Raw genomic sequence first — 27,071 nt, 5'->3', positions numbered from 1 at the left:
CTGTTGGCCTCCTGATCTGTACCTGAGGGACATAAAAGGTTCATCAAAAGCTCCTGGAACCAGCTCCAGTGGGTTCCTGACTCTCCAAGTGGTGCCTCTCAGTTCCTGGACCCTGGTGTGGCACACCAGTGCTTTGAATCAAGCTTTTGGCTCTTCGTGACTGCAAACAGGTCAGGTTGCCCCAGATCCATGCCACTCGCACCGAAGTGCAGCACGAGCTGGTACCAGCCCATCTCTTCACACAGCAATATTCAATCGCCCATGGAGGACCGCCACCACAAAGCTCCAGCCCACCCAACCGCGATGCCTGGCCTGCTTTTCGCACCACATCGACACAGTGACCACCGCCTGCAAAGCTCACATTGCTAGCTGCTACCCTGTCCAGCGCGAACGTGATTCTTGCACAAAACTTGAGAAGGTAAAACTTCAGTGGGGCTAACCTGGTACAGTATTTGGCCCGCACTCAATTGTGGTCAGCCTGAAGTTCTGACTTTGACCCTGTCCAACGTGACCAGATAACCGCAGTTGGCTCTTTGTACTTGTAGGTGCTAGTTTACAGTTTATTCTTCAAAAAAATTCAGAACCGCAGTTGGCTCTTTGTACTTGTAGGTGCTAGTTTACAGTTTATTCTTCAAAAAAATTCAGAACTCCAGTTCTACTGATTGGATTTTGGTCATTTTGGTCTTGTCTTTTTTATTAAATTAAGCTCTATTTCCCTAACCTAGTGTGGGATCTTTTTGTGTGGTGTTCCTACTGTTTTACTGTTTGAAGGGTTGCGCAAATTCTTTTCACATAGCCTCTAAGTTAAACCTGACTGCTACCAGGGGGGTGAGCACAGGTTAAAATGGGGGTGTGCTTGTGCCTTACCCTGACTAGGACTTCTTGACATGGCTTGCACCCCAGTCAAACAGTAGCCCAATTTCTAGCATTGGTGATCAGTGGTGAGGACTGGATCTGTGTTTGTGCAGTGCCATGCAGAATTTGGTGTACACATCCATCCCATATTTCTCTGATTGGCCTTTTTGTTTTTTCAATTAATTCCTACTCTACCTGAATGTTTGTGTCTGTGGCTCCACCTGCACGGATGGCGTTTGAGCTTGTCAACCTGGAGAGCTGTGGCTGAGCTCAAGGAGTTTTTCCAGGAGAGGGGGCACCCGCCAAAAGGAACACCGGGAAGGTGGAGGTCCAGAAGGCCTTGAAGGAATGGGTAGAGGCCCACCAGTCACCGACAGATGATGTGGAGGGAGAGGATGATGAGAAAGGATTGGAGCAGGCGCTGCAGAAAATCTTGGAATGCATCCTGCTGAGGAGAGGGGTAACCTACTCCCAGGATTGGAAATCTCTCCCCAAGCAGGAATCAGTGTGTCTTCCAGGGGAGAAGATAAGAGGACAGGAGATAGAAAAGGAAGCTCATGCTAGATCTGGCCACTTTAAAGGAGGAGAAGGAGGAGAAAAGAGCAGTGGCTGAAAGGAACTTAGCCAGAGATAAAGACATGGATGATGAGAAGAGGGCTGCAGCTGAGAAGGCCTTGGCTGAGAAAAAGCTACTGTAGGAGCATGAAAAGAGCATGAGGGAGGTGAAGCTATAGGCAAGCAACCCACAGGACCCAACAGTGATAGTGACAGTCTACCATAAGTGTCCGCAGGAGCAGTGAGAGTCTGCATACTCAAGGAGCTGGTGCTTAACTATGGGGGAAAGAGGATACAGATAAGTGGCTTGCTGCTTATGAAGTTGCAATCAGGGTAAATAAGGTCCCAGTGGAGAATTTGCGGGTAGCCTGTCGAAACACATACCCACAGTGGGGAGGGACACACTCCTGACACTAGAGGCAGAGGATCAGACCATGTATGCCCCCATGTGGCTGATTTGGGACAGCCACAAGCTCCAAAATCAGTCCTGGGTGTATTTCTTAGATCATGCCAGCAAGGTACTGAAGGGCTGGGTGAGGGACAGCAAAGTTGATATTTTACTGGACTGTACAACCTATTTAAAGGGAGCACATATTTAATATTTGTTTTACAGGGCTGTGTCAACACCTATTGGATAGCAAGCTTGCTGACCCTAGATAGCTTGCTGAGAAGGCAAACCTCTGGGTCAGCACCAGAGTGTCCAAAAAGATACCGGGGGTGACCTCAAGGAGGATGGTTCAGGTCCCCCCACCCCCAATAGAGTGAGGGGGATGTCAGGGGAGACCCAGATAAGTCTCAGGTTAAGGGGGAAGTAAAGGGTTTCCATGTCCCTTCTGAGAAGAAGGAGGGATGTTCTGGAGGACGGTGGCTCAGGGTGCCACATTTCCAACCCCACTGATTTCATTGTTCCCAGCTAGGACACAAGCAGGGGGACTCTGTGCAAGGAAGCCACCCACTGGTGGGACCCCTACAGGGGTGGCCAGTATGGCCTTAGGGCAGAGGCCTTCAAACTTTTTGATGCCGAGACCCCCTTGTCAAATATCTTTAGGCATAAGGACCCCCTTCTGCCAAAACTTTCTACAACCCGTTACTCCTCATCATTGACAATTATCAACAACCATAAACCACTCAATTCCCACAGCAAATAACTTTTACTGTGGGGAAATATTATTAAAGAGTGTGCAGCAAACCAAAGGTCAGTGAGCGTGGGGTGTACTCAAAGGTGTAGCTAAAAACAAAGGGCCTCATTTATGAGGAATTGGCGTAGGGCAGCACTGCAAGTCTTCTTGCTGCGCTGCCATACGCCAATGTGAAAGGGAAGGAATACACCGTATTTATAAAATACGATGCATTCCTGTCCTTTTCCCTTGTATTGGTGCACAACTTGCTGCCTAGCACCATCATAGGCAGGATTGTTTTTATATAGGAAGGGGCACCTTCCTTTGCAAAAACAATCCAGAGAGGCATGTTCCCCTTTCTATGTGAGCTGCAGAATGTAGCACACATGGAAAGAGGAAAAAAGAGGAGAAATGAAAACATTTCTCCTTGTTAGGCCTCCGCTGGGGAGGCGTCCGGTTTTTTAGCTGCCCCAGGTTTACACGATTTTGCAAATATGGGGCAGCATCAATATCCATGGTTGTTGAGTTGGAACCCCATGCATAGCCCATGGAACCCCTCCTTGATGCAGAGTAAGACAGTGCAGTGACTTGCGCTGCTATGTCTTATATCTATGAGGCCATGCAAAGCCATGCAGGTGGCGTTACACCACCTTGTAGGTAAGGTTGAGACGCTTGGGCCGCTGGAGCCTCAAAAAAAGAGATGCTCCGGCGATGCAAGCCTATCATAATCAAGCCCCAAAATATTCTGCATGTTTATTTAGGTCTTTCACCATCAGATTACTACATATAAAATAATGGGCAGTGTAAATGAAAATTACGTTTTTTTAAGTTGTTACTTTATGAAACCTCTATTATGTAATGCACTGCAGAGGTCTGTGTGTAACCAGAGAGCCACAGAATTAAATCTTGATTTGTGCAGTGGAGAATAGTGATGTGTATTTTTAGTCTAGGAGGTCACAGCATGTGACAGAAAGCACTGTGAATATGTGTCATTCTTTTATACTTGCATTACACACAGTGTAAGATAGACTGTTACAAAATGTGCAATAAGTTTTACGATAAAATGGTGCTTCCAAAATGTACATTTTAGTAATACCGGTGCATATGTAATTTTTTTTTTTTTTACATAACTGTCCCTTCAACACCTCCTTAGAGGTACTAAGGGCTGTGAGAATGCAGTTACAATTAAAAGCACGCACATCACAGCCCACTTGTTAACTCTTTGCACTACCACTCATAAAACCCAAATTTTGTCATCCCAAAGCTTGGAGAGATTGCATCAATTAAAGTCAGAACCAGCTCCCAAGCACCCCTTACACTTGCAGATTAACTAATAGCACACATTTGCATTTCATTCAGGCAAGCAGGCATCCTGGCATGAAGGCTTTTCGCACACAAGACACTTAATTGATGAAACTTAATCTGATAACGATCTAAATTAGCCATCAAAGTAAAGCAAACATTTTCAATTGCAGGCACAAGTAAAGCTGGGGAATGTGGGACCCCCTTCCCAGGACTCCACGAACCCCCTGGGAGTCACGCACCACAGATTGAAGACCTCTGCCTTAGGGGTAGGTACTCCCCAGCAACAGGAGCTAGATCATGCCCTAGTCTCCCTTCCTCCTAACCTTGATGTTAAACTGTTCCCTGGTGTTTTTGTGGCTAGGGTGAACTTAAAGATGCTGTGGCTGGTGCACTAGGACCAGTCTAGCTTTGTGTTGGACCATCAATGGGGCAAAAACACAAACAAAATTCTGCATGTAGAGGAAAATGTCCAGCTGAGATGAAACAATGTATTGTCCCTATCTCTTAATGTTAAAGATGTGTTGACAAGGGTCAACTGGGTATGTATGAAATGCCTAGTGCACTCTCCTGGCTTTGGCCCAAGACTGAAGACATGGCTAATGGCTAGGTACTGAGACCCTCAAGCACAATTTAAAAGTGAACCACTTTAAATCCTGGATTTTCCCTACAGAGAGGGTCACCAACTGAGCAGGCTGCTCACTGTACTCCCTTCTCTTTGCCCTAACACTCCTGCATATGAAGGCAGATAATCACTAGGGGTTTCAGAACCACCATAGACTATTGATTTCAAATTAACAATGCTTGCTGAAGGTGGAACTGGAGGAATATAGCTTAATTTCTGACTTTAATGTTAATGTTATGAATTCTGAGGTCCTGGTTCTCAATAATCACCTGACCAAACCAAGGACTGCCATGACCCTCAGGCAGTGTTTTTTCCATGTGGTGTTTGGCTTAGGGATTCAGATTTCCCCACAATGGCATGATTTTTCACCCTAAACTAATCACTGCCACTGGCGGCAATACATAAGAAATTGCAATAATGGTACATGTGGCCCGTTTTTTGGCTTAGTGGGGTCGATGTTGATTCTTCTAGAGAACATTTATCTTATTAAAATATCCTGCTCCCAATTTCGCCTTACCTTCCGTGACAGTTTCAAATGATTCTTAATATTTTCTTTTAAGGCAAGAAGAGAGAAGAGTGGAGGCTAGACTTCTGTATTTCCTGGATTGCAGTAGGAATTGGTCCTCTAACTTTTGGCTGGCTGCTTCCAAATGATACAATTATACATCCTGATAGGATGTGGGCAAGGAGAAAACTGACAAACAATGGTGCTTTGTATACCACAGCATTGCAGATGTATTTCTTAGAACCGTCCCATAAATCGATAAGCAGCACAAGAACAGGGGGCTATATTCATCCTCTCTGACTAGGGAATTGTTGGACATGTGGGGCAAAATCAAAAGTTTCATGATGTATCCTTCTCCCATTTCCTTTAACTGCAAGAATTCTAATTTCGAGCTGGGTTTAGTCTGTGACAGCTTTAGAGCTTGGAGCGACTGCAAATATTTTATGCTATGTTACTTTTTGAAGGAAAAATGTTAAGTAACTTAAAGAGCTCAAAAAATAATTTAAACTTCCACAGGTAAATTAGTTAAGATACTATCAGGTCCACCTCTGGGTACTTCCTCTGCCAGCAAGGAAAGGAGCAGAGCATGAGTTCACACTGTTTGAGAAGTGGACAAAGAGGGGTGATCCAATAAGCATCTGGTTTCTATGATAGATATAATGGTTACCTCACACGAGTAACCATGTCATAGCCAGAAATTGTGGGAGTCAGAAAAGGGCAGACCAATAGTCGAGACTGAGTTGGAGAAGGCTTTCGACAAACACAGAGTGGCAATTAGAAACTGAATGGAAGGGGACCATGTACAAAGTACTCACACACTGGTATCAAACATCCAAAGAATTGCACAAGTGAGACAATGCAAAGTCATCCATTCGATGGAGAGGCTGTCAGATGATGGGTATGCGACTTCATCTTATTTGGAACTGTTTGAAGAAGGGCGTTTGTAAGGAGATGGTACTGCAGGGAACAGAATCGATATTTGCAACTAGTACACCACAGAACCCTGGGGTTGTACTAGTACCTCTCTACAACTGGGGTGCTAAGCCATATAAGACTCACCTAGTTGGGAATCATTTTGCTTTGACAATGGAACCGGCAATCCAACTCACTTTATACTTATGAGGGAAAGCCACACTTCCTACCTTAAAAAATAGGCTTCATAGGATGTGGGAATTCTTGACGATGTGGAAACTATCATCTATTGAAGAGGACATGGGGTAATTTGATGCACACTGGTCTCACTTTCTAAAACACCTTTCAGTGAAATTTAGGAAACTGATTTGTCTTCAATACCTCAAAGTTCAGCTCATAATCCCTGTAGATGACACAAATCCTTAGAGAAGAATGCCCCCGGAAGGTCTCTAGCACCGAGAGTTTACAACAGAAGCAGAGTGGTCAAGTTTCAAGGTATGGTATATGGATGGCTAGAGGATTATCCTGGATGGAGGAAGGGGTATGATTGTGGGGTTTGTTAATTCTGGTATGAGATCATCGCCAACCTGATGATTGTAGGCAATGGTATGTGACTAAAATGAGATTAAAAACAGTTCATCTGAAAAATATCTTTTTTGCCAGTGCATCAATTCCTAGTGTGCCCTGTCCTTCTTTTCAGCCTTTGTTGTGTATTTAGGTGTTAAGTTACTTTTTTACTTTGATAGGTTTGTTTTTGAGGTTGAGCTAGGCAGCGCTCATGCGCTGCTGCAAGACATGCTGCATTCAGTCTATGGGCTTTCAACATACCCAGCGCTTTTGGTTTGTTGTTTGGCCTGCCTTTCGAAATTCCTTGGCTCTGGTTGGTGAATAGTGTACATCTGTCCCACCTTGGGTGCATGGTTCCCTCCCATCGGAATCACTGATTGTTTTTTTTGTTGGCCATCTCTCGCCATCTGTTGCCTCCTCTCCCACACTCCCTCCCTCCCTTCATTGCTGCCATTCTTCTTGTGCCACTGCTTGTGATTTGAGTCATTGGCTCTTTTTGTTAGACATCTGTTGTTTCCTCACTCACTTCCTTTAGGCTACACTCTGGTCTGCACGTGCAGTCACCATAGCTGCTGACCTGCTGTTCTCCAGGTGACTTCCATGTGGTACAAAGGCACTAGAGGGGCAATTATTTCATATACTTTCTTTTGTTCTTTCTGCCTAGTCCAATTCTTTGCTTCTCCAGAATCATAAGCTATTTCAACTTCCTGGTTCACATGAGCTCGTCATCAATGCAAAGATGTGGCACAGTGCACAAAGTGGGAGGCTGGATAAAGGCTGAGTCACCAGAGCAGGTTTATTGTAGACTTAGGTTAGGAGGAGTAAGTCAGAGACATAATGCACACTTCACCAGCAGGAAGATGTGACATTGCTTCCTCCCAAGGACCTGGGCGGATGTGATAATAACTTCTTTGTTGCTTCCATTTACCATTTTCTAGACTGAGGTTAGCAGGAGTAAATCAGGGATATAATGCACGCATCACCAACAGCAAGATGTGATGGTGCTTGCTCCCAAAGACCTGAGCGGATGTGGCTATAACTCCTTTGTTCTTTTTGTTTACCCATCTCCTTTTAAGAGACAGAATCGTTGACTTCCAAGTAGACGGGGACCTGGGCATCGTGTCCATCAAGAGATGGTGTAGAAGAGCAAGAAGGCCCTCAACCTCATCTTACGTACCCAACGTATCCTCAGGAATTCATAGCAATGCTTCTAAGTTTCAATGAGGGCCACTGGATTTATATGGTTGTGTAACTGCTGTGTTTTCCGCATAGTAATGGATTTGCCACACATGCCATATAATTCTTCATCTTCAGCATAATTTGTAGGATTTGACAAATACATTTTTGCAGCTCAAACTGATCAAAAGTTACTAAAAATGCTACAACACGTGCTGCTGCCCTGGGGCAGGATCTTATCTGGGTGGGGCAATGTTGCTTCTCATTTGCATATTGCTGTATTTAGGTGTTAAACGCATGCTGATTGGGTGGAAATGTTGCAGTGACAATGTTAGCATGTGTAAAAAAAACAAAATTATGAATGTATACTGCCACAACGTGTCACATAAGTTGCCTTTTCTTGCTGCATAATTTAAGCAACTTTTTTGTACAATTTTCGGCAGATAGCATTAGCTATCTTAATACAGCATCCCGCAAACTGAATCATCTCGTGGAGCTTAAATAATAGGCGTAAATGTTTATACAACTCAATCAAGATTGTTTTATCAACTTCACAATGATGAAAGGCTGAGTCAGTTCTGCTGCGAATCAATCTTGAAGTCTATGCGGGACACATTCAAATTAACTCGCACCTCCCTACACTAATACTAATACTATAGTCATATTTCCCTATACTAATCCATCACTAATCTGTTTGGCTTCCGGAGTAGCTTACTACTCGCCGAAAAGCGTTTCAATGCTTTGTCAGGGTTAGTAAGTGCTATATTAACACAATTACAATTTCAACCTTATGTGCTCTGTTTAGTACCCTACAAAAAATATCTGGAGATGTTCACTGGTGAGCGACTGGCTATATTTTTTTAGCAGACTTCAAGCTGATCTTTTTCTATTCGCTGAAGGGTGTTTTTAAATGGCCAGAACTGTGCTACTTAAACAAAGGCTGGCAAAATATAGGTTTATATAGTATTTACTACCCCTGACAAGGTGTTGAAGCACTTCGCAGAGGAGTCGCACGCTAGTTCATGAAGTCCAGAGTTAGTTCTAAGCATTGCAATTAGCACATAAATTATGCAACATTATAGTTGGTTTACAGATTTGAAAATAGTTTATTGTAGTTATAGATACAAATGTTTCAGGTATATAATGATGTGCATCCCTAATTGTGCCAGCAAATACAAGGAATGTAGGAAGAGTGTGTTTATCCATTTGGTTGTCCTAATACTTGTTTGTCAAGTTGCACGAGGACTCTCGTGGTGTTTCTTGACATCTCCCTGATCGGAAGGCGCTGAGAATAGCGTGTTTTTTTTTGCACAGCCCCCTTCAATTTACCATTGTTTTCTGAGACAGATTCTTCTATTCACTCAGTTACACTTTGACCGCTTTTCTACTGTGACATATGCGCCCAGCCCAATTCATTTGAGTGCACTGTGAAGCTGAGCCACAATTGCAGTGTCAGAAAACGACCTACATTACGTCCTTAACAGGTCGCAAGAAACATGGTTAATTAATGTAAATGCCTTCACCTCCCTTGCTCAGATGTATTGTAGATTTACTGCATTAGCAGACCTCCTTTACTAATTGCTCCGAAATGGAAGATTAGCTTAATGGCTACCTACATAATTTGGTTGCACTGTGCATATGATAGCTTTAACTAATGCTGTGGCAGACTCAGCCTTTCACCTTTCTGACGTGGCTGGAATATGTACCATTTGGGTTGGGTACTCCTCGCTCTTTTTATAGCACTTTGAAAATGTGCTGCACTAATTGAAACCAGTTATTAGTTTTATAGTGGCCTTCACTTTTAGTGACCAATGTTTCATACACGCATAGCTGAGAACTGAAAACCTGTTTGAGGCATATATTCATTGAACACGTCAGGTTTATGGAAATGCATTTTAATATATTTCAAATATTTGATGCGTTGCGGCAGGATAGTGAATAGAATGTACTAGTGGGGCGTGCCTAGAGCCTACTTGGGCTAAGAAATTGATACAAGTTAGATGCAAGAGTTTTTGGCCTTATTTTAATGTTTTAACAGAAAAGAAGTGTGCCCTCTGTCCCACCAGGGTTCTTTCCAATAACACTCCCCAGCTCCCTCTCATCTAATCTGCTCAAATCTCTTCCTCACAAACTCAAAACCGCCCTCTGCTTCCCACTCCCTCTCATATTCCTTCTCCCTTGCCCCTTTCTTCTCTAACCATCCCTTTCTCCTTGTCACTCATGCACACTTTTCTCTAGACCCTCTTTCTCTCTCTCTCTCTCTCTCTCTCTCTCGCACATATCCTGCTCTGGTATCACGCTCTCTCCTGTCATGCATTATCCCCATCACTTTACAGCAACTGCTTCCCTATTTTTTAATTCCCTTTTGCATTTATGTCAATTATTTTCCAACTCCCCTCCCTCACAACCTATTCCTCATTTTCTGGATCTCCAGCGCCGCAAGTTCATCCAAATGGCAATAGCGCTATGCAAATATGATAACTCCACTGGAAACAAAAAGAAGAATTAAAAAATATTTGGCCATATGTACGACCACGAAATTGACCCGTGTGCGATAGCAAAATTGGTCTGCCCCATGTACAAACCGTATTTTGCGAGTTGGTAACCTATTATCAACTCGCAAAATAGGGTTTGTGACTCGCTATTAGGAAAGGGCATGCCAAGGATACCCCTTCCTAATAGCTACTCGCACTTCAATGTACAACTGTTTTGCGAACAATGGGAGTGCTACCCATTCCCAATAGGGTCTCAAATTGCAGCTGCCTCATGAATATTAATAATGCATGCAATTTGCGACCCCATTAGGAATGGCTAACAGTGTCTGAGACACTGTTGTAAATTACATTTTGCTAGTAGCAAACTGCGAGTCGCAAACCTACGCAATTTGCGACTCGCAAATTGTAAGGGTCGTACATCTGGCCCATTGTCATTTACAATGCCAGTAGCTCAAACTTTTCATAAATGTGAGACTGATTGCATTGCAAATGCTTGTCTTGTTTTTTACTTCTGTTTGAATGGGCCTTACACTAGTAAAGTGTTCTTTCCAAAAGTGATTGTGCTTGCTTAGGACCTTCCAGTGTGATAGGTATATGATATGAGGAACTTTGAAGGAGTATGTTACTCAGGATCAGGGATAAAATAAGGAGGAAGCCAGCCTCTGCAGGTCAGGAATGGAATTGGATGGATCCTGGGAGGGATTTAATTATGAGTCTGCTTAGTCAGTTGCCTCTGAAGTGTTTTGGCTTTAACTCTAATTGTTTAGTGAGGGGCATTGGTGATACGCTTCTAGATGGTTGGGTTTTTGAATCAAGAGTTGTATTCATTGAATAACAATAATATCAACAATAATAATATTAATAGTAGTAATCACATCCTGATAATAGCAATAATCATGACAACCTCCACAATAGGAATAGTAAGGTGGAGGTAGTTCTTCCTGTGCATTGTTTTCCGAATTTAGCATTTCCTCTTGACATTGGAGGATTTACTTATTATTCAATCCGAAATGAGCCTAAAGAGTATTTTGCTCTCCTTAAATTTAATTACTGCATCTTCTGCTCTTGTATCCCTCCAGCCTCAAACAGGCTTCTTGGCATTGTATACTCAGGCCACCTTGTCTTGGTAGTAAAAGAAAATGTGTTAATTTCTTCTCTTTGTTTGTTTCAATATCTATGTGCCAGTTTGAAAAACAATCTTAGCCTCATTCTTCTCTTCTCTCCTCCCCCATACCTAGACTGTTCTATTTGACAACATGTATCCTTAAAAAATCTCCCTAGTAAGACGGGTCAATGAGTTAACTACTCACCACTGACACCTTCAGTGACCTGCAAGCCACAAGTTCCAATCCTAACAAGCCCAACTCAGCCCTCAAGCTTTCCAAGGTCGGTAAATTGAGTATGTTAACTTGGGTAATAATAACACCTGTTATCTGCAGTGCTTAGAAACAATGAAAGCTATCAAATGAGGCACAGTGTGAAAAATGTCGTAGTGTGTCCCTATTCCATGAAGCCCCCGCTCGCTTCCCACGTTTTAAATCTAAGACAACATTAAACATTCCATAAATTTAGCTTAAAAGTCTATTTGACCCTAACAGCAAGAAGGAAACGTTACATTTGATGAAGCAATAATATCGTTGGAGTATAAAAAATATAATAATATCTGACTTTAGGAATGAGTTGCATCGTTGCCTATTTGTTTTTCCAATTTAAAGCTGCTGAGAAAGACATTTTTATTGTAGAGAAACACTGAACTGAAGAATTACCGAAAGGCCTAAACAGCAAACCATATATGCATTACTTGAAACAAGTGTATGAAAAGTTATTCCTACCTCCGCCATTCTTTTGACACAAATAAGGAAACCGCCACACATTCCCCAAACCAACAGAAAATCCAACTTGTGCCAGAATATATTGGAGTTTACTGTTCCATGCTGGTCTTTCATCCTCTATATCAGAGCCCTCTTCGATGTCTATGTCTTTGTCCAATTGATCATCAACTATCAACTCACTCTTCCTGAAGCTTTCATCACCAGAGTCCTCATTGGAAAGAAGATCTTTAACTGATTCGATGACATCATCGTCTAGATCTCTTTTTACCACCTTACTGTTCTTAGGCATTTGGTGTGGAGGCCAAGTCTGTGCGTAGAGATGATGTCCGTACACAATATGATGAATTTAAAGATGACAAGGTACCAAATAAAATCCTTGCTAAAATATTAGTGAGGTAGAGCCAAAGACTTCGGGTTCAAATTTTAATTGGATCACAGTACCTGCAAAAAAAGAATTAAATTAGTAAAAACTAGTAAATTGAGTCCACAATATCATTCCCTCACAAATACCAATTTAATTAGTGGGAATATTTGCATGTATATATTTATAAAGTATTCATAAGACTACAAACGAAAACGATATAAAATACACAGAGGCCGGGAAGGTGGGGGCAGAGAGGACATGAGAAAAAAACAAAAAGAACTATAAATTGCTAGAAATATACGATATAAAACTGGATAAATATGCAAATCCTCTGCAAGTGAAATGGAAGTGAAGTCAGGAGTGGGATAAAACTGTACTTTCTCACATCAAGAGTCAAAAAATATGTGAGAAAATATACCATTCACAAATACATTTCTCCACAAGTCTTTAGAAACTATAAGGACGTTTTTTCCAAAATGAGAAACAAATAATTAATTTTTCTATATTAATAAATGCAGCGGTGTTATACATTATTTTAAACTTCGATACCAATTATACAACTGCACAAAATCCACAAACGTCAGCTAGCACACGCGATAATGAGCGATATAGACAAGTGCGGCTTTGTCCTGCTTGGGGTCACTCACTCAGGCTCTGAAACAAATTTGATACCTTGTGGTCTGACTCTTGCTTGCAGAATGGAGTTAAATGAATGACATATGAGGCACTTCTGTGAAAGCGGGGTTAGTTATTCTCCCCCGTGAATTGAATATTTTTAAGTTGCTGGGCTGTTGTCATTTTGCTACAGAGGCGGGGACATTATACTAGATGCTTTGTATTCCTAGTCCCCTTTAATATCTAACTTGCTTAACTCTTACTGGGACCCTTCCCCTCCAGCACAGCACTCACAGTGGCGGCTGTGCCGCTAAAGCGGAGGAGCGCCGTCCTAAACATTTTCAGCAGTGTAAAAAAATGAAACATAAAATGATAATAACTCAATATTATTGTCGTCTTTTTTCCTGCTGAGGTTCCTTTGCAGGGCACGGCAGGGCTGCTCTGCTGACAGAGCAGGGGGAGGATTGGTGAGCACTCTGTAAGTGCGCATAACGATTTGGCCGGCTGTTTTAGGCCAGCCAAACAGTCATTCTTGGGCCAGCCAAAAAGTCATGTGAACTTTGCATGTTCTTCATCCAGGCTGTATTACAGCCTGGGTGCAGAGCATGCCCATGCTCCCAGTCCTCACCTGAGTGCCGAACCACTGCACTTAGACCAATCATGACGCTGCTGACAGCAGCATCGTGATTGGCTTCCTGTTCCGGTCGTACAAAACACTCAAAACTTTGACACCAATTTTTTTTAAATAGACTGTATTTTTATGTGTTTTAGACACCACAATGAAAAAGATCCACCAAAGTATTCCAGAGTTACAGCATTTACAAGGTATTTTAAATATGCACTTTTTCATTTAACCATGAACAAGCATTGGTAAATTCAACAAATTTGACAGAAATCTTTTCATAAAAAACTTGGGTAAGTATCAATGCAGTTATTTCCAGTTACCTTACATAGATGACCAACTCTGCCTGGGAACTAGTCAAGGGGGACCAGTAAGGTCCGTAGAAACAGTTACTTCGGCAGGAGAAACAGTCTTCAGTCAGTTCCAGGCACTTTTTTGTCATGCTATAGGTTTCAATGGAAGTAGTTTTGATTCAAGGGATGTAGAATGATGAAGATGCCCAAGGATGCAATCAAGGCGCTGCAGTCAACAGGGGTTTTTCTGTAGCTCCTACTCAGTCCACAAACTTGGTGAGGTGGTCCTGGCCACAGGGGTCGTGGTCCCTTAAAGTCCTCTCACTCCTGGTAGAAGTCCAGTTATCAATGAGCTATCAGTTGCCCAGGATCACGATTACTGCAGGATCCTTCTCTGGGAGATAACTTGTCTTCTGGGTGATCAAGCTGCACTCTGAAAACTCTCCCAGGTCTCACAGACCAGGTGCAACTTTGAGCATCAGGTCCTGGTCTTTGGAGCTGTACAGCGGTAAGTGGACACAATGCAAAGTTCTGGACTACAAACTTGCCCCAGCAGGATTCTTCAGCTGTTGTAGCCCTACGCTCTGAACAGGAGGTCATCCAACTGACCATTGCAGTCTCTGGCTTTGGCTGGACTCAGGAAACAACTTCTCCATGAGCAGGAAACAGCAGGCACAGTCCTTCTCCTTTGATATCCCCCAGGTTCAACAGGTGCAGTCCACATTGGTGCAGCCTCTCTTCCTCGGGTCCTTGGTGCAACAGGGTAGTCCTTCTTTGATCATCTTCTCCAGTCCAATAAGATCTAAGTTCTGAGTGTCCTTTTTAAGCTCAAAAAATGCCTTCAAGGTATAAAGCAGCTTTTAGCCGATGGGCTACCAGGTCCCCTTACTCTTGATGACCATTTTCTGCAACATGTGGCATCTGGCTATTCCAGGATGCACCATTCTCCCTGCGTTCAACATGGCAGAACCTTTCTCTTGGCGTACAGAGCTCTCTAGCCAGTCCAGAGGTGTGGCTACCAAGGGGGCTACATGCCCTTAGAATCCTGGTTTGGCAACTGATTTCCCGTCTCCTTGCCATCATGTCTACCTAAACAATAGAACTGCCCCTCTCCTAAGTGTTCAACATTTGTCTTTCGAAGGTGGCTTTTCCTTTCAAGCTCGCCTCTTGGACTAACACCTGTGTAGCTTTCTACCAGGGAGGTGTAACACTTCTTTCCTATGCAGGCTTCTATTGTCTCCTTTCCTGGGAGTTGTTTGTACGTCTCCTAAGGATGGCAGAAAGCTGTCTCCAGGAAAGACCTCATGTGCAATCAGGGATGAGCACAGGGGATTTAGGGCAACAAAGTGGCAACTTTGTAAGAGTTGCACACTGCAACAAGTTAATTTCGACTTGGGCACCAAATGAGTTGTCTGATACATCATAGTATCAACTTTAGTAGTCCTAGTCAGAAGTTAGCAGGGCTTATGTGGCAGCCTGCAACTCTGCACTTGCCAATGGGGCTACTTGTTGTTTCCACAATAAAAACAACAGTTGCAGGTTTTTTACAGTTGGGACATGGAAAAACACATGTTCCACTTCCTAATATACAGCACCCTGCCTTAGAGTTTGCTAGGCCTACCGTAGGGGTGACTTGCATATATGAAAAAGTGAGGACTTGGCTATGTCATTACTTTACATGGCAAAGTCGAGTTTGAAGTTCAAAACTGCCCTTTCAGTCTACAATGGCAGACTACGAGCCATGTTTTACTTTTATCACACCCTGGGAGGCACAACAAGTATTGCAGTCCCCGGAGACACCCTCTAACTTACAGGCCCTGAGTACCAAATACTAGGGACTTACAAGCAAGTTAGCTTTTGCCAATAGGGTATAGGCCAATCAAATATACACACTCTAAGGTCAGGGCACGGGCATCGAGGTCTGGTTAGCAGGCCTCAGAGCACTATCTGAGTTGAAATAATAGCAGCATCCGTTCAACACTCTGAGGGTCACGGTACAAATATAGTTATATCCTATAATCATGTAATGGGACCCCTACATGTAAAGTAAAATCAGATCATACTATATATGAGACAGAGAAATGGTACTTTCAAAACAAGAATACACAGAAAAATAAGTTATGCCTGAGCAAGAGAAGCCAAAGGCCCATTGCGTAATATGTTACGTGCATGTGCCAAAATTATTCTCCGGAACGTCTGAATCTTGGACGTGTCAAATGCCAAGAGGGCCCAAGCATGATCCCACTGTATGCATCTTTCTTCCACCTCGCTATACTTCCTATTTATTCACATCGACATACACTATCCCTATCACTTTTCTAACTCTCTTTGTCTTCGGTGGCGCTGGGACGCCCCGTCGCTGGGGCTGCCATGCGCAATACAAATCCGACAAATAAATAAATAATAACTCCATGCAATCTCTGCATGACGTTATCAAGGCAACCATACTTGAACTTTCAGATTCATGCAAACGATTTTCAGCTTGTTGACCCCATTCAAGAAAACAATGGAAGTAGAGAACACACAGGCCAAGATGTGACATAACTGTGTGCTGGACAAAGAATTAATGAGGGTACAGTAGGAGATGCAGATGGAAAGGTCAAACTGCGACTAATGTGAGACTGCTACACTTTGTTCGAGAAGCAGTCTCACACTTCCTATACTTGCACTTATAATCATAGCAAATTAATGCATCCATAAGCATGAAGTCTCATATAGATCTATGGTGGTATATATGTACAAGCTGCTAAACAAATACATAAATACATAAACAAAATATGCCACAGGCATGTTTTGTGATGAAGATCCAGTAGAAGATCTACAGAGAGAGAAAAATAAAACAATTGTGCTTAACATAGGAACCTATTTACAATTTTAGTACAACGTACACCATGAATTGCTTTATTGTTCCAGTCTCATGAGCTAGCATTTCAGTGTCGTTATGAATTTGATAGCATTTGTCAAAGTGAACTACAATGATGGGGCAGAAATGTGGGGAGATTGGAGTTTGAGGCTGCATAGAGGGTTTTGGGTGTGACCACCCAAGTTCTGTTTGGTTGATCGTACATTTCTAGAGGGTGTATAGTGGATCAGTATGTTGGCAAGGAAGTCCTATATTTGTAATTATTCCCCATTTTTCTGCCCCCCCACAGGACCTCTCACATTTACTACTGAAAGAAACCAAACCTGTGCAGAGATCTCCGCAGCCAGGGCGGAGACCTCCACACATGAGAGATCCGCAAGACGGACGGAGGCGGTGAAGATCTCCACACGAAGGTTGGTGAACAGCTACTGTAGTACTGCTAAACCCAACATGTTTTACAGAAGTCAGCGCAAATGGAAACAGCAATACAGCTTTGAATATTGCATTTGGAACAAGTGTTTCATGAGTGCATAGCATTGGGTTTCAAATAAACATACAGAAATCACACTTTTAGGACAAAATGAATGTTGGTAGTATATTGGCTGCTCCGAGTGCAGCTTTGAGCTATTGGGGAGAAGGTAAAGGGCTAGGGAATGTATGGCAGGTGTTGTAGTTCCTTTCTGAATACTTCAAAAGAGGCAATTGTTCGTATTTCAGGGGGTATATAGCTTCTAAATTGAGAAGAGCTTCAAAAAAAGACTAGGGTGCTTCTCTGTTTCCTAAAGTTGAGCAGTTATAGCAGCATGGTTCCAGCACTGCCTAGCGAGTCAAAGGCCTCCTGAGGGGGTTAAACTATGAGCCAGACATTTTCCAGTGGATCCAGGGTAAATATTTTATATCTGAGCGTTTAAGAGCTTTTTTGTGCATATTGTTCCTTGTCGAAGGACACTCAGTTAGGTGGCTGCATTTCTCCTAGTTTCTGTTTATTATGTGTTTTTGTATTTTGTCAGAAAGAAACTTTTGATCATTATTGTTGATGCATATACAATTGGCATTGGGAACAACAGTCGTCACCTCAAACAGAGGCCACACTTGGGAAGAATTTAATTGGATCCACTTCTTATTATATACACACCACATATGCTGCAAAAGGAGTTTGCTCGATTCTTTGCGCTGGTTCAAATTGAATCACATATTAATTTCTCTGTCTGAAGTACACACATAATGACCATTGTGCAGTTTAGTTACGTGTTTTTGCTCCAGGTCCATATACAACGCAATTAGAAATTTTCAAACAGTGGGAGGTGGCCTGTAATCCACAATTACTCATGGGTAAAACTATCAGCCATCCGCTAGTAGGCTTATTCTCCAGCATTTCACTTTACTTTCAGCTTTCTGCGTAATCCCCATGGAAGGCTGTCACATGATTTAAATTCCACCAAGGCCTGGCAGCTTGCCAACCTCTTCAGGCAATTTCATTGGCAGCTTTGTAGTTCTTTTAGGGTCTCTCATGTGGCTAAGCTATTTAGGGGTATTTAAACTACTTTGTCCTCACATATTACACTTCGTTTTGAATTTCTTCAGGCGGATAAGATTGCTGTCTCTGCATTTTTTTATTCAATGAAAACCAATGACCTCAATAAGAATGTTAAGTATATGTGTAGACTCTCAGCATCAATGTTAAGCCTGAGGTGATTTGATTTTCCTGTAGCACTGCTGTCAATAGTGTGCCGCGTACTGCTGTATACAATAAATATGACTGCAATGTGCTTTAGAAATTATGAGGAAGGCTGGTATTCACCACGATTTGTCATGTCGAACATAGAGGCAGAAAAACGCATGGATTGTCTTTGTTGTAACACGCTGAGAGTACTGAACAAAATCGCCCCCCCCCCCACCCCGGGCGGTATGCAATCTGCCCTCAACCAAATCTGCCAAATCTCCAGAGCGTTAGCAAGAGAAGGCAATTGGCCCACGTCCCAGTGGGTGACCATAAGAGGATAAGTAGACTATGTCTGGCAACCACGCTGGACCACCCTTGCAATGGAAAGTTTGGGAAAAGTAGGAGATTAAGGAGTCCCTTCCCACATCACACACTTTGGCTGGCCTCGTAAGGTAACTACGCAAGCTGTCCTTCATGCCACAGATCAACGGAGAGGTCAGGTGTAAGAACTGCAAAGTATAGACCATTAAGTTGATTCTCCTGCCTTGGAAGTCAGAGCATAAGAGCCAGATAGCAAAGCCACTGACCCTAATAAGATTGAATTATTGCAAAACTGAGGTCCATAGACAGCCCAAAAGTCACGTGAAGAAGTACGAAAGGCTGAGGAAACAAGACATTTCAAACTGGTCCGAGCATATAAAGAAGTCATACTGCTTGCTTGAAAATATCTTCAATTGCGCAACAAAATATTCCAAAATCCCATATGTTGTACATAAACTGTTCTTCAACAGAGGGCACTAGTCCATATGAATTACCAGACATCCCATAACCCCTTCATCATAACACCCTGTTCAACACAATCCCCTTAACATGTGCAACAGAAACAAATATGAAATAAGGGCCTTAGTGAACTTGGCATACGCTTGAATGGGTGATGCATTGTCAAGACAGCCATTGGCTTATTAGAAATAGCCCTAAGTCCCAGCAGTCCAATTCACAATACTGTAAGTTAGGTCAACACACCAAGCAAACCTGTCCTCCTATGACCCGAACAGCCCCAGCAGTCCATTTTATCAACTTCCTGAATCAATTGTCACTTCACTGGGGTTCAAACATTTATTTCAGTACATTAAAGAGAGTCCATCGCAGTTTGACTCCGATACTGTATTATAGAGTCCCCCGCCTGACATGCCATAAATGAACCTATTGAGTAGGAATGCAGCTGGTCAAATGCCAAAAGAAGTGTAGGGGTCACAAAAATGTGCCTTGTCAAGGCAAGGAAATTCCAAGAGAATACCTGGTTGGGAGGCAGATATACCCGAGCACAATGATACATTTGGTTGGCAATTACTACGATAATAGGTCTAGGAACATTGTCCCATGGGTTGGGGTGCTGCAAAGGAGGATGTAGTCTTGCTTGTTTTGCTCTCTGCCTCTCAGTTTATTTTACAGAATAAAAATTCTTTTTTCCATGGCTGTCGAGTTCATACACATCGCTCGCCACATGGCCATGTCGTCGGAAATGATTGTCTAGTTAGATTACCAACAGGTGCTAAACACTCCCTTACATAGTTAACACAACACAGTTTGACAACAGTACAACATTCAAAAACACACTAACTCACAGTGGATACGCTTATGTAACATTCATACAGCAACATGTTCGAGCAGAAACAAAGTACATTTGAGACATGACTTCAAAGTAAATAAGCACGGAAATTGGGGGTCTGTTAGCCTCTCCTCAGTGACACTCTTCAGGTACTCACGTGCTGCAACAGGTCAGAGATCAGATCTGACAAAGGAAAACAATTCACAGTCTCCACACAGAAGACAATAGTGCAGTTGAAAGCTCTGGGTATTGACATTCTGCAGCTCGTTCCTTAGGCTGGCCAACCATTTGAAATGTCTGCTGCGATGCTTCTGTGACCTGGGCAGGGCAGCGCTCATAATTAATTGTTCAAAGGTTAGTGTTTTCCATTGTGTCTAAGCGATAGGGCTCTCTGCTTCCTATTGTAACTGGTAAAATAATGCACCCGATCAAAACTACAGCTAAATAAAATCTGAATGTACTTGCTTCAGAAAATGAAGCAATGCCTGCTCTCAACCTTTCAAAAAGCAGGTGCACCACTGCCGACTTCATGCAGCCCTAGTGTGTGAACTGTGAATTTTCAATATATACAAAACAACTAAGTGCGAAATAAAACAAAATACTATAAAATAACCCAATATAGCACAATCACAAAAAACACCAAATTATGACATCACAAAAGAAGGCACACCAACGTAACCTAACATGGTCAAACAATACTGCTTTTTTGCTAGGTTAGTGTGTTGTGGTATTATACTGGGGTACTGGGTTGTTGTTATTTTGTGAATTGCGCTGATGTGCTTTGCTGGTGCGTTTGGTGATGTATAGTTATCGAGGTGTTTTTCTCTATTGTGTATTTTATCTGTTTTGGTGAAGTTTCTAGTGATGCTGGTGTGCTGTTTTGTTATTCAGTTGTGTCCGATTGCTCTATTTTGCTACTGTGCTACTTTATTATTGCGTTCATGTTTGGTGTCATGCTATAATACATTGTCAGGTTTTGTTTTTAGGTCGAGGACTACCGGTCTGCCGAAGGCAGAACCGGAAGTCGGAGATTTAATGTTTTCTAGAGTGGCTATTTAGCCCGCCTCTCTTTTAGCTTCTCCTCCATTGGCTGGCTTCCTAAACGGAGGCCAGCCGTTGGAGGAGAGAGCCGTCCCTCCAAATAGGCTCCGTCTTTTTCAGATTCGGGGGCGTGTTCCTTGCTGTTCTTTCCACTTTTTAGCCACGCCCTTTTGAACAGCAGGAACACGCCCCCGAATCCGAAAAAGTTTCGAAGCTTCCATCCGCCATTTTTGAGCAATCACGCGAAGCTCCGAGTGCGTTGCGGCGGCGCCGGGCTCGGGAATCCTGTGCACAGCTCCCAGGTGCAGCCTGCTCCATGCCCGGCTGCCCTGTGCACATCACAGACCGACAGCCTCCTCCCGAGGATCCCGGTGGCTGCGCTCCACCCTCAGCCCGGCCGCTATCTTCCAGTGCCGTCCGCGCCGCGGCACACTAAGCACCTTAGTAAACATCAATTGGCTGCTAATGGCTTAGGGGGAAGACAAGGAAGGAGTGGACATTACTGAAAGGAACCAGGGGACGTGGGGTAGCAGCCTCCGTCAGTGCGATATGAACATTGGTCTGCATGAACAGAAACCACAGCAGCGAATGCTACGTAAAACCGTAGACTGGAAGCAATCGATATAGGGAGCGGAATGGAGTGTAAAAGTCGCTTCAAATGCTATGTTTACCGCTTGGGATGCGCGGGGGAAGGGCAGAGGTAGTTGTCTGTCATACTATGTATTTAGTGCTGGTTTCCGTGTCTTCTTTAAGTTTATAACACCGGCATTACCAAATGACGTAAAACAATAATTTTAGAGCTATTAAAAGCTTTTTGGGGAGTAATCTGCAGTTCGTTTAATCCGCAGGCGCGTTCACAGGAAAATCGCAACTAAATGAAAGCGGTCCCAGGAGACTGAAACCCGGAGTTTGCTTTGCCAGAATTGAAATCCGCGACACCCAGTCTCTAGAGTGAATAAACGCGTCGCTGAGTTTCCTCACTCGCTAGATGCAAGGATGTGAGGGCGGGAGTTATCGCCCCTTCACTTAATAAATGGAAATGTGACACTTCCTTGCTAGGTGTGTGTGTGTGTGTGTTCTGTTCTGTTTCTAAGAGCTGCTGACTTTGGCATATAATTGACACGAGAAACGGGGATGAGGTGCCCAAGAGCACACAGTTTGGTCAGTATGATGGGGAAGTAGAGATTTGGGTCCAGGTCTCGTGTTTGTGTGGTTTGCCCTAGCCTGTGCCCTTCTCAGCGGTGTTCACCTGTCGAGTCTGCGATCTGATAAAGTGAGCTCTTATGAGCGCCAGGGACACCCCGCCATTACACACACTAGACACGGAAGGTCACAAGCGATCCGTACTTGCCATGTGTGTTTGAGTACCCGCATAACACACTTGCAAGCCCCAGAAACTTAGCAAAGGCCCACGCAGGATGTGCAACCAAAGTCAGTCGTGTGCTCTCGTTTCACAAATCACTGTTAACAGATCACTTTGACCAGCTGCTTTTAGTGAAGTAACGGAATACTACAAGTCCCAGAATGCACTGATTAATGACATGAAAGCCGATGTCTCAAGGCATGGTGTCAAGTTGGCAACTCTTCCAAACCTCAGAAAACAGCATACATGGCTCCCAAGAGCTGCTGCTGGCAGCGTTGAGAGGGGGAGGGCTTCCTTGCAGTCACACCTTCATGACAATGGGGAGGGGGTGGAAATGGGAAGGGGTGTTTAACAATGACCTGTCACAGGCAGGAGCCGCGGGATTAGCTTGAAGTCCCGTGAAGAGGCCTGGCTGCTGAGGCCCCGGGAGGCAGGATGACAGATGGGGGAGGTGTGTGCCCACAGGCCGAGGCATGCCCCCCCCCCTTCCAGGGAAAGGTAATGCAAAAGGCTCTCTTCACCCCCAAGGCCCTCCCAAGGATGGGTCGTATAGCCAAGCGCCGCAGCTTTCTACTCGGCACCCCATTTATTTCACCACAACTTGAGCAAAGCGAGATAAAGTAGAATATATATATATATATATATATTGTTTGCATGTATCCGGAGAAGCCTCCCCAGCCGAACGGGCTGATGGGCTCAGCGGACACTGGGACTGTGTGTGACCCCATTGTCACAGCAGGGCCGCTCGGGCTTTCATCCTCCTGAGGCTGATCAAATGAATACGTTTGAGGTGTAATAAACATCTGTTATACTGTGCCAAGAAACCCTCAGGCGCACGTTAGAAAAACACTCTATGTGAGACCCCACGTCAACCCCGGAAGAATGCACTCACGGGGAGGGGGTGCGCAGGCCCGTGTCCAGCGCCTCCAGTCCTTGCTTTCAAGCACCCTTCTCGCCGCATGCTGTGCCAAGCTAAAAACTAGAATTAAAGGCCTCTGTGCGAGGCTGCAGATAAGGTTTTGAAAGGGGAGGATTTAATTCCTTACTTTTGGAAACTGACAGTAAAATGTTTTCTTAAGGATTAAATACCTCAAACCTCATTCCAAAGGGGAGCTTTTTTAAATGAGTAACGTTGACAAATGTGTGTTTAATTGATCAACCATGACTCTCCATTTCATGTAATCCATACTTCTTAGCTGGCACTTCAAGTAAATGAAAGAATTCATTTTTCACGTATAAAAAAAATAACCTTGTGATCGGACACGCAATAATAGCGTGTTTTTATGTTTTTGCAGCTGCCCGCGGCTTACGCCTCCATCTTCTCTGCTTTGGTCACTACGGCAGTGCTGGTGGTGAATTGAGAAGAACTCTCTGTATCTCCTTCACTCACATTTCTTTTCTTTTTGTGTTCATTTGTTAGACCTGGGCATTATTGGATGTACCCACAGTAGTGCTTTAAATTGGCGCACCTATTGAAATGCTGTCCATTTTAAACACAGACCATTACTGTTTCAAAAACACAGGGCCTGACGCCAGGGTTCTCAGTCACAAAACTGTCAGTGGGCATGAAGGTACCCATTATATATTGTAATTGTAAATATCCAGTTTTGGACAAACGGCAACCAAGCATTTAGTCTAATTCTAAGCGCTCACAATCGTTAAAGGCCCAAGATCACACAACCTGATCTCCCGTATACATGTCCACACACACACTGCATCTCTTGCCTGTTTGTGCTGCTGCCTTTTGGTTGGATGTGTTACCTGTTACCTGTTATTGTGTTACGTTCAGATATATTTTTTGTACATAGTTTTATATAGCGCAAACTTGACCCGAATCGGGTTTCAGAGCGCTTTACATAGCACCAGTTGCATTACATGAGGACACATTCATTTTTGTCTCTGGGAGATTAAGTGATTTGCCCAGAATCACAGGATGTTCTGCGTCATTGCCAAGACTCGAACCCAGATTCGAGGTCGGACGCCCTAGCCAACGCTTTATAGGGCGCTACAAGCAGCACTAGTGCCATTTCTAAGCACTGTAAATGAAAGATGTCACTATTCTGTATTGCAATACATTTAAAGTTGAAAGGATGAGTCTGCCTTCCCAGATTCGAACTCTTGATCTTCAGAACACCGCATTTGTCAGCAGGGAGCGCTCAGCTCACCGAGCCTTCCTGCAGGCTTTTTTGCAAAGATGTTGTGTATTGTGGTGATGTTATGATGGTCCAGATTTGTCACGAGATATCGTGCTATTTGTGTATTTGAGTTAAAAAAAAAATCTTTGACAGTTGGTGTGGCACTGGCACGCGGTGAAACCATTGAGAGCATATGAGTCCTTCAGTTTGTGAGCGTTCCATATATAGGAGGCGCGTGGCTTCTAGACTCCTACACAGCCGTACTGCAGACCGTGAGCATTGTATCGCAGTGTGTGATCTGCAATATTTGCCACACACACATGCAGTGGATCACACATGCGGTGGAAGCTCTTTTGATCCTATTGGAATATAGGATGCACAACCCAGGGTGTCAAGCGCAGGCCCGATCCACTGTATAGTTTCTGGATAATGTAATATGCAGGAGTTCAATATAGATTGTATATTATACGTTAGTGCTAGGTTTCCAGAGCCTGTGTTGACGGTGTTATATAGTCATTCTAGAAAAAAATTCGGGAATGTGCGTTTCATCTTCACGTGAAACACCGTTCTGGGTGCCAGTGGGCTGGGGCTGTACTCCAGGGGTGCCCTTTTACAGGTGACCATCAAGGGACGCTGACGAGCCCACCCTTTGGACTCAATTGGCTGTTGCGGAAATCCATTATAACGGTGGAATGTTCACATAAACAAATAGATGGATGCCACGCCGTGCCAACTGTGCCCACCCCAGCAGTGTGGATGACTCCACGTCCGTGGCATTCAGTTTGTGAAGTGTGTTTGTATAGCGGGCCGATCTTGCAGGCACCCAGCATTGGCACCGGATTCGCCAGGATAGGATTTCACGTACCAGTTTATCCTTTGGGGAAAAAAAGCTTTTAAACTATCACCCTGCAGACACAACATCGGCAGTCAGCACAGCTTCCCTCTGGTGTTTAATCATTCATTCATTCAAATGAGGGGAAGATGCCCAGGATACAATACGCCCCTAACCTGCGCATGCCCTGCTAAATCTGGAAGGCAGGAGTAAATCAAGTGCGCGCCCGTCTCACCCCCTCAGAGAGGAGTAAGTGCACGTCTGCCTAACCCCCACCCCCTTGAAGAGGAGTGCATGCCCGTCTCATCCCCCCTCAGAGAGAAGTAAGGGTAAGTGTACGCCCGTTTTACCCCCTCAGATAGGAGTAAGTACACTCCTGGTACATTTGATCCCCTCAGCAAAGAGTAACTGCACGTCTGCCTCACCCCCTCGAAGAGGAGTAAGTGCATGTTAGTCTCATTCCCCCAGACAGGAGTAAGTGCAGCCTGCTGCTGCGCTCCCGTCTCACCAGAACACTCAGATAAGCATGTCGGTGCTTGGGTGCGGCGTGGGATATGCTGGGCGAATGGGAGTGAGGTGGAGCTACAATAACAAAGGACGTCACAACGCAATCTGACAGGGAAAGGTTAGTGGGAGGGGGTGAGAACTGATTATTTGGAAGGGTGGCAAATTATACTGTTAGCACGCTGCTTTTTGTTTCCCACAGCTATTCTCTTTGTATTGGTTTTATTTTTCAATGCACTGAAAAAGAGGCAGCACAACTGATGGGAGAGGTTTGTGTATTTCCAAAACCCCGTGTTATCTATCGTTCTGTTTTACATATGACCACAGTTGCCTTATTTCACTAGAACACTTTTATTAAATAGCGATATGACCGCACTGTACAGTATGAAAAGGTACACGTAATACATTTCAAAAGTATGCGTACTGGGGTTGCAGCAATGGCTACAAAGCACAGCATCCAGGTGTACGCATATTATGCACGGGCAGCCAGTACACCCTGTCTGCTGAGCCTCATCGCTCCAGATGTACTCATGAACTGATATTAAAATCTGTGGGCTTCATACTACACTCAAGTCATTCTGAAAGATAAGATGAGCAATTAGTAGCTGGCATATATTCATAGTGAATAATAGGTTAGTTGTAAAATGTAATATCCAACGTGAAATAGGATTGAGTCCAATCACAAGAAAGGCCAGTCACAACATCACTCTATGCTTATATATCACTACCTCACAACATCCCTCTCCCTCACTACCTCACTCTTTCACTACCTCACTCTCTCTATCTCACTACCTCACTCTCTATCTACCTCACTCTCTATCTCACTACCTCACTCTCTATCTACCTCACTCTCCCTCACTACCTCACTCTTTCACTACCTCACTCTCTCTATCTCACTACCTCACTCTCTATCTACCTCACTCTCCATCACTACCTCACTCTTTCACTACCTCACTCTCTCTATCTCACTACCTCACTCTCTATCTACCTCACTCTATATCTCACTACCTCACTCTCTAGCAACCTCACTCTCTCTTACTACCTCACTCTCTATTTCAATACCTCTCTCTCTCTCTCTCTCTATCTCACTACCTCACTCTCTCTCTCTGCTAATGCAATAGGTATCACATATGCAAAAAAAAAGCTAATGCCAATAGAAATGACAATGCCATTTATTTAGGGATACAATAATGATAAAAAAATTATGAGCAATACCAATAGCTCT

The 27,071-nt window shown here is 43.7% G+C and overlaps 1 protein-coding gene across 3 annotated transcripts in view; it reads right to left on the bottom strand.

Annotated features, from left to right (window-relative positions):
• Positions 1-27,071, bottom strand: part of SLC6A15 (solute carrier family 6 member 15) — a 543,862-nt gene that overhangs the window by 188,489 nt on the left and 328,302 nt on the right. For all 3 annotated transcript variants that reach the window (XM_085652964.1, XM_085652966.1, XM_085652965.1), the window contains exon 2: positions 11,943-12,383. In XM_085652964.1, coding sequence (XP_085509090.1) covers positions 11,943-12,231 — 289 coding nt within the window. In that variant the 5' untranslated portion in view covers positions 12,232-12,383. The remainder of the gene's footprint in view (positions 1-11,942; positions 12,384-27,071) is intronic.

Source organism: Triturus cristatus, chromosome 4_1 (genome assembly GCF_964204655.1).
Source record: "Triturus cristatus chromosome 4_1, aTriCri1.1, whole genome shotgun sequence".
In the NCBI taxonomy this organism is placed as follows: Eukaryota; Metazoa; Chordata; class Amphibia; order Caudata; family Salamandridae; genus Triturus; species Triturus cristatus.
Note: the sequence above shows the minus strand (reverse complement) of the source record. Positions and strands in the feature narration are given on the sequence as shown.